The sequence below is a fragment of the Castanea sativa genome, chromosome 8, assembly GCF_040712315.1.
Source record: "Castanea sativa cultivar Marrone di Chiusa Pesio chromosome 8, ASM4071231v1".
NCBI classification, from domain to species: domain Eukaryota; kingdom Viridiplantae; phylum Streptophyta; class Magnoliopsida; order Fagales; family Fagaceae; genus Castanea; species Castanea sativa.
Window position 1 is genome coordinate 26,422,190 of NC_134020.1, and position 7,982 is coordinate 26,430,171.

Consider the following 7,982-nt stretch of genomic DNA (forward strand, 5'->3'; position numbering starts at 1 on the left):
TTTGCCATTTCCAACTCTCCACCTTGTGCCTTCTTTTAATACCTTCAAACTATTATGTATGCTCCTTCATGCGTAGATTGGATTGCTACCTATCTTTGCGCTTAGAATGTCATCAAAGGGGAAGTATTTAGCTTTGTACACCCGAGGTACCAGAGAATTATAATTTGTGAGGATCTGCCATCCTTGTTTAGCTAGCAAAGGTAGGTTGAAGGCTTGGAGGTTCCGAAAACCTATACACCCCCCCCCCCCCAAGCAAGTTTTGATTCTTGATTTCTTTGACCCCACCAAAAGTTTCTCATCATTCTTTCCAAGTCATTGCATGAGGTTTTAGGCAATTGGAAGTAGCTCATGGTGTATGTAGGCACTGTTTGTGCCATGGCTTTGATGAGAATTTCCCTTCCTCCTATGGAGAGAAGCTTTTCCTTCCAGCCTGCAAGTTTCTTACTCACATTTTCCTTAATCTCAGCGAATATTTGTGTTTTTGATATCTCAATTAGTGAGGGGAGACCAAAGTACTTCTTGTGGTGATTGTCTTGCATTGGTTCTAGAGTGTTGAGAATTTCTTACTTGAAGGCCGAGGAAGTATTTGGGCTAAAAAAGACCGAAGACTTATCAGGTTGATTTTTTGCCCCGATACTTCTTCGTAGGCATTGAGAATACGAATAAGCTCCCTACACTCTTGGGTGTTAGCTTTGCAAAATAAAAGGCTGTCGTCCACAAAGAAAATGTGTGTAATAGATGGGTAGCCCCTACAGTTGGAAATTCCATTAGGAGCTTGATTTCTTGCAGCTTGGTGGATTAGGGCTGAGAAGCCCTCGGCACAGAGGAGGAAGAGGCCCGAGTAGAGGGGGTCATCTTGATGAGGACCCCTAGTAGAAGTGATGCAACCATGAGCCTCACCATTGATGATGACAAAATATGTAACCAAGGACATACACTGCTTAATAAGAGAGACCCAATTTCTGTCAAAGCCCAATTTTTCCATGACTCTTTTGATGAAGTCTCATTAAACCCTATCAAACGCCTTGCCCATATCAAGCTTGATAGACATAAAGCTATCCTTACCCTCAGATTTGTGATTGAGATAATGCATGAGTTCAATGCGACCAACGTATCCACGTCAAACTGGAAAGGGAAAAAGTTCCAATACAAATACAAATCTAGTATTCTCATATGGCTAATGTTGGGAATCAAGTGGTGAATTGTATACAAGGAGAAAAAGGTAGGGAAAAGATGCGGATGCTGAGATGAAAAGTGTTGCCAACCCCATATGGTTGTGATAAAAGAATTATAGAAAGTGATAGTTGTAAGAATTCCGAACAAAACCTTTTTCAAAAGGAATGTTTTATTTGAAAGTTACAATTTTCTATGGCAGTTTATAATCAACAAGAACCAGCTTTTACACCTTTACACTCCTCATCACCCAGTAAATAGCACAACTAAGTCCTGGAAGCTTAGTTGCTAATGTTTACAAAGGTGACTAGGAAAAAAAACAGCAAAAAAAGAAAAAGAAAAAAAAAAGAGAGGGTAATGCTGACTTTGTAGCAGATGTTTCTATCTCCTCTATAGGTGCTTTTCTCTACTTATACACATGATTTCCATATCCTTCCCTCTAAAGAAATAACAATTATGGAAACATCATCATGGTAACGCCGCCGGTCCCCTTGTGGTATTTCAAGTAATTCATGAAAGTCCATACCTGTAATTCACCAAACCCAAATTCACCAAGTTCAGTCTCCACAAGTTAGTGACAAAATTTTTAACTTTCATAAACAGTGTGTTCTTTGTTGAAATTAAAGAAAATTACCAGCTTTCTTTGCAGCACGAAATAGAACTTCCTCAACAAGATGTTGTGCCGGGTCTCCTTCGGGTTGCAATGTGATGAAAAGTTCTACTTCAGAAACAGCTTCTTCATTTGTGAAGTACTGATAGAGCCCATCAGACGATAATAACAAAAACCTGTCTTTTGGGCCTAATTTATGGTGGTATAGAGATGGGGAACAGTTTATGTAAGGGGAAGTTCCTAGGTAATCTATTCTGAATGCCTCCAAAAGTGCATTGTTCCATTTAGGCTGCAAATATCCAAGAAAAAACAAGGCGTAAGAAGTTGAAGATAAATATTTCAGTAAAACAACAAGACATTAGCCAGGGATCTTTCCAGGTGCTAAAGCAAATATGAAACCAACTTTTTTGTCAAAAGGTTCCACTACTTTAGTTATTTTTTTTCCCGAAAAAAAAAAAGGGTCTTGCCATAACAGGTTAAACATATTGACAATTCTTGACATAGACCGGTTCAAAGTCACGATCAGTTTAGTGGGGAGAAAGGAATGCAACTTGTTTCTATTGAAGCAGCCTCACGATAGAAACTGTGTGTGTGTTTCATTTGGCTTACTTTCTAACAATGAGCTGATCCAATTGGGAGCTTAATTTATTTTTAATTGTATCAAAACTTAGATCTAAAACTTTAAAAAAAATTTCATTTAAAACAGCAGGATTGCATCAATACAATATAGCTGTTACACCACCAGCAGCATGACTCTAATCACTTTCTATGGAATTGATTTTCAAGATATGATAGTATTGGCATGTGCATAACCACAATCCGGCATATCTTCCTTGAATTAATTACTCCATTAAGCTAACGAAAATGAAATCTAGGAGGAAGAGATTATCAACACTATTTGAAGTGAACAATCGTTATGATCATGATGCCTCTGCACCATGACCATAATGGTACAAGACAAGTGAATTGTCTAACACCAGCCTATTTCTCTGAATCATTATGTTCTATGTTTTCAACAAATTATAAATCTTCATGTATTGCAAAAGAAATCAAGTGCAAGTTTCCCTTAACCATGTTTCAGAATCTACAATATCAAGCACAAATAAACGGGGCCAAAAGAATTCTCCATATTAACAATGGATTATAGTTGAAAGCAAGAAATCTATTAAGTACCTGCTTGAGAAAACCAGCACCAAAAGCCCGAGTGACCTTCAATGAACCCTTGACACGATCATTCATCACAGCACAAGCATCATCCGGATGTTCATTCTTTATTCTCTGAACTTCCTGAAATTCAAAAATCATTCGCGATCCATCAAAAACAGCACATAAAAAGGCTTCAATCACCTAAAATTTCCAACAAAAAAAAAACCAAATTTTAAAACTTTGAACTATATAATACCTCTTCAACACTGGTACTATGATCCACACTGAGCTGACAAGCCGTCAGACTCGGAACCGTGCACGGTCTATCACCGTCCAAACCTTCCAAATCATGCATTGTTTCTTCATTGATCCTCTCCAAATCCTGCCTAATCTTCCCCAACCAATAATCCGGCTCGGCCTTCTGGGCCAACACGGCTCTACTATCACCCACGTTCATCACATACACATCCTCACCCTTCATTAGCATCACCAGTACACACGAACCCATCAACGCCAACTCAGGATTTTCAACAGCCATCTTATCTGCAATCTCCAAATAAGACTCCTCTGTTTTTCTCAGAGCTTGTGACAGAGCTTTCAACACATCGGCGTGATTGATCGCTTTTGCGGAAGCCGATGGCGACCCGGATTTATTCAATTGCTCCTTTAATCTCCGGTCCAGCTCCACTCTCTCTCTATCCCATTCACACTTCCACCTCCTCTGATTCTCTTCCCACTTTTTCGCCGCATTGCCTCTGTACTTGCTCTTTGAAGTCCTACCTCGTTTTCGCTTTGGATTTGGCGAATCCATATCCGAATTCGAATCATCCCCACTTGGACACGGATAATTCTCTTGCTCCTCAACCACACAGTGAGCACAAGCATCACCACCCGTCCGATTCCTCGCGCAATCTTGATCGGAATCGTCACCCAAAACAGAGGAAGAAGAAGAAACAGGGGCAGCTGCAGCTCCAGCTCCACCAGCAGTAGTATTAACGATCGTCGCTGCTGTTGGTGTTGGTGTTGTAGCTGATTCAAACCCATCATCCCACAACAAGCCCTTGAGCTCCCTGTGCACAAAAGAGTACAAATTGGACAACAAATAATCCGGAGCATCTGGACCGTTGAACCCATCGTAAATCCCAACGAAAACCCACCCATGCTCCTCCGAAACGACGACGTGTACTCGATCCTCCCCTGCTTTCCCTTGAGCCCACTGTAGATTCTGGCTCTCCAATGACTCGTCGTCTTCCAAACTACCATCGCTGCTCAAGAAATTCACGCTATTCACCGTCAAATTCTCATTGTGCTGTTGCTTCTCATTATAGTTCCAATCTGGGTCTTTCAGCCCACCGCCTTTGATCGGAGCTACAATCGAGTTCTGTTGCCCACCACCGATTCGTGAAATCAGGGTCTTCGATATCGCTCTCTTTAAAACCCGTATGATTTTCCCTTTCCTCGATCTGGGCCTGAATGGCCCAGACCCGAACCCGAGTCCAAACCCACCACCGTGAGAGAAGCTTCTCTGGAAGTGGTTATCGGATCCTAATCCGCCGCCGCCGCCGGTATAGGACTTGTTATCGATTGGGCCGGAGAAAAGCCCAGAAGCGCGGTCGAGTGGGCCGGACATGAATCCACGCTCGATCGGGCCGGACAAGAACCCTCTTTCTAATGGGCCGGATCCGGGTAATCCGTACGAGACCATCGGACCCGATAAATTTCTTGGGATTGGCTGTAAAGGGATGGAAGCGAAGGAATTGGAGCTCTCAAACGCGGCGGCGACTCTGTCTATGCTGTGATACGAGTACAAGTCGACGATGGTTGTGGAAAGTGGGGTCCACGTGTTCGCGCTCACTGAAGCTCCCGATATGGTCTTGAACGTCGTGGTTTCCTCCTCCGAATGAACCTTGGATGAAGACAAACGAGTAGGGTCGGGTCTCACGTAGCAGAACGAGTGGCCCAGACCCTCGTCTGATGGGTCCGATAGTATTACCGGTATTTCATGGTGTTTCCGCCGACCCTCTTCGCCGGTGAAACACACTGTTAGCCTTCCGATTCCGTTTCCCATCGGAAACAAGAACAAAACAATAAAATAATAAAAAAATTTATAACAACAACAAAACCCGAAGCTTCTTTGTTTCTTTACTTCCTGTCCTTTTCTTTTGGGTATTTGTTTGGAAAAAACAAATTTGCTATCTGTGATATTTCACAGCGGATTCTGAAAAGAGAGAAGGGAAGCTGAGAAGAAGAAGAGGTTGGAGAGAGAGAAAGAGAGGAGCGTTGACTTTGGAGGTTTGGGTTTTGAAATGAGAAATGTGTTTTAAAAAATGAAAACGAAAAAGCTTTTTAGTTTGTATCTTTTTTGTTTTGTTTTTTTGTTTTGTGTTTTTGGTGTGTGTGTGTGTTTTTTTTTAAAGTTTATATTAAAAATGGTTATTGTGCTTTTTTTTAATTTTTGGGTGGAGGCGTTGACTATGTGGTGGGGTTTAAGTAAACTCTGGAGGGGTGGGGGTTTAGGTTTAGATTAATGATGTGGATTACGTTCATTGGAGGAGCGTGGAGTGCACGATTAGTTGCAAGTGGAAAGCTGATTTTGTTAAGAGGGGGCCCACGTGAGTATAAAACTATAAATGAATTTGTTCTGTTCGCGCGTGCGTGTTTGATGCCCTTGGCGGTGGGGAGCGCGTGAGTGGGTTTTTGTTTTTAGTGTTGCGAAAAAACAACAACAACAACAACAAGTACTAGCTATAAGTATTTTTGGGAGGGGTTTGGGATCAAAAAAAGTCAAAGAGCAAAGCCCCATAAATATGACTTGGGAAAGCGTGCCTTATTCGCCGTTGGATCGAGTGGAGAGGATTAAATGGAAGCAAGGGTTGACTGACACGTGGTGATTCATAATTGCCTCGTCCATTGTCCTTTGTCAACTCAGAGGTTTCCCGACTACTCTACTCTCTGTCTCTGTGCGCAGCTCTGCTTGACTTTAATTGTTTTGGTATTTTTCTTTGTTTCCTAACAATAATGGGATTTATTAAATAGGTAAGGTGGGGTGGTTGAAGATTTTAGTAATTAGTCATTTACTACAGTGTGAGAGTTTTTGGAATATTTGCCTAATATAGGCCCTCCTTTGCGCTGACTTTCGATTATTTTGACCTGTTTAATACAAGGACTAAGGAGAGGTTTACTTTACTTTCTTGAATAAGATTTTCAAACCCAAATTTACGTTGGGACCTATCTATCTGATTCTAATTTCTAAACCAGGTATGACAATAGCACCTGGTTTTTAATAAGTGAATTTGAACGCACAATTTACATCAACTTTCTTACTTTAACAAAGTCAGCTACAAGAATTTCGCATGTCCAAAAATTCCTCATATACGAAATTCCTTTGTTGCTAATCTAGAAGAATTTTTCTCACGTCTTGTTTTCCCTTTTTCTGCACTCCTGTTTGAAAGGATGGGGCTTCTTTTTCATTTAAGCAATACATACAACTTTTTTTTTATTTTTTTTTATTAATCTTGTTAAGGTTGTAAATTGCTATTAGAACAATTTTATTTTCACATTTTTCAAACTTCAAAATGTTCTCGTAAACCATAATTTTTTTAACTCTTTTTCTGACCTTTTTTTTAAAATTTTTTTTTTATACAGTTTATGTTATTTTTAGGGGTATCAATGTTCGACCCGATCTGTGAACACGACACGAATTAGGTTAGAGTTGGGTCTTAATAAGTTTGGGTCATAAACGGGTCAAATCGAAAGCAACACAATAAGAAACGTGTCATAAGCGAGTTAATCTGCGTAACTTGCAATAGACACATTTGACACGCCAATTTATTTGTGCCAACCAGAAATAACTCACTTAACACAATTCGTTTAACTCGTATAACAAATAAATATTTATTTTATTTTAGATTTGTCAAATACCTTTTATATCTAACATATATTTTAAATTTAAAAAGAAAAGTGAGTAATTACAAAAATTTTACAAAGGATATAATTGAAAATTGAAACTTTACCGACCCTAGAACTACAAATATATATATATATATATATATATATATATATATATATATATATATATTTGGGCATAGAACATGCACAAATGAAATTGGATGAGCTTGTGGAAGATGTTATGAATTTGGACATCAACAAAGAATCTAAGGTGGCGTTTGGTACGGGGTAATGTTTTAGGATTCTCATAGTTTAAAGATTAGTCTATTGTTTGCTCAAATTCTTTCAATGTGGATTCCCTTTAAAACAGGTGGGAATCCAGATTCCCAAACTTAAAAGAAATTGTATTTTTTATAAATTGACAATTTTAACCCTATTTCCTTATCATTTAAGCAATTAAGATAAACTATAAAACAAATTATCAATATCTTCTCTCTTGTCTTTATCTTTTCCCGCCAAAACAACATAAATAGGATAAATAACTCTGCTAATAGTTATTTTTGTATTATTCTTGTCATTTTGAAATGTTAGATCACAGTTTTAATGAATGTGTTGCTAATTGATAGTTTATATAATGTTTTCTATCTATCTATATAGAGTAAGATATTTTTTTTAAAGGACTAATTAATAGTTTATATATATTTTTTCATTATTTATTTAAAGGAAGATTTTTTTTTTTAATGGGCTTGGTACTTCACATTCAAATTTAAGGACAAAATGGGAAAAACAAATAATTCATTTAAGATTTCTGGGAATAGAACACCAAACATTATCATATCATATATATATATATATATGAAACCAAACATAGGAATATATATTTGGGCATGTGATTCTTGCACAAATCACATTCCTGAGCTTGTGGAAGATGTTATGAATTTGGACATCAACAAAGAATCTAAGGATGATAATCGTGGTCATAGTTAAGATTAGTCTACTGTTTGCTCAAATTCTTTCAATATTGATTATTAGCATTTGGCGAGTTCCAAGGATATTATATTTTTGTTAAACTATGTTATTTTATTTTTGTTAAGCTTTGTTATTTTGAATTTGGATTGAAGTGTATACACTTTTTTTGGAGTGTAAAGAACTTATTTCTAGATGA

At 38.3% G+C, this 7,982-nt stretch overlaps 1 protein-coding gene across 1 annotated transcript; it reads right to left on the reverse strand.

The window, feature by feature from the left end:
- Positions 1-1,288: 1,288 nt before the first annotated feature.
- On the reverse strand, positions 1,289-5,251 carry LOC142608013 (putative protein phosphatase 2C 23). The gene is made up of 4 exons (XM_075779717.1): positions 3,186-5,251; positions 2,957-3,070; positions 1,808-2,072; positions 1,289-1,699 (listed from the first exon to the last, which is right to left on the reverse strand). The coding sequence occupies exons 1-4, from the start codon at positions 4,995-4,997 to the stop codon at positions 1,584-1,586; spliced, it is 2,307 nt and encodes a 768-aa protein (XP_075635832.1). The 5' UTR covers positions 4,998-5,251; the 3' UTR covers positions 1,289-1,583.
- Between the last annotated feature and the right edge of the window lie 2,731 nt (positions 5,252-7,982).

What these genes read in the sequence shown, in the direction of transcription:
- LOC142608013 (XM_075779717.1), bottom strand. Translation starts at nt 4,997, where the DNA reads ATGGGAAACGGAATCGGAAGGCTAACAGTGTGTTTCACCGGCGAAGAG. An exon ending in GTGCTGGTTTTCTCAAGCAG is followed by an intron (nt 2,073 to 2,956) that starts GTACTTAATAGA and finishes GGATATTTGCAG; the next exon opens with CCTAAATGGAACAATGCACT. An exon ending in TCGTGCTGCAAAGAAAGCTG is followed by an intron (nt 1,700 to 1,807) that starts GTAATTTTCTTT and finishes GGTGAATTACAG; the next exon opens with GTATGGACTTTCATGAATTA.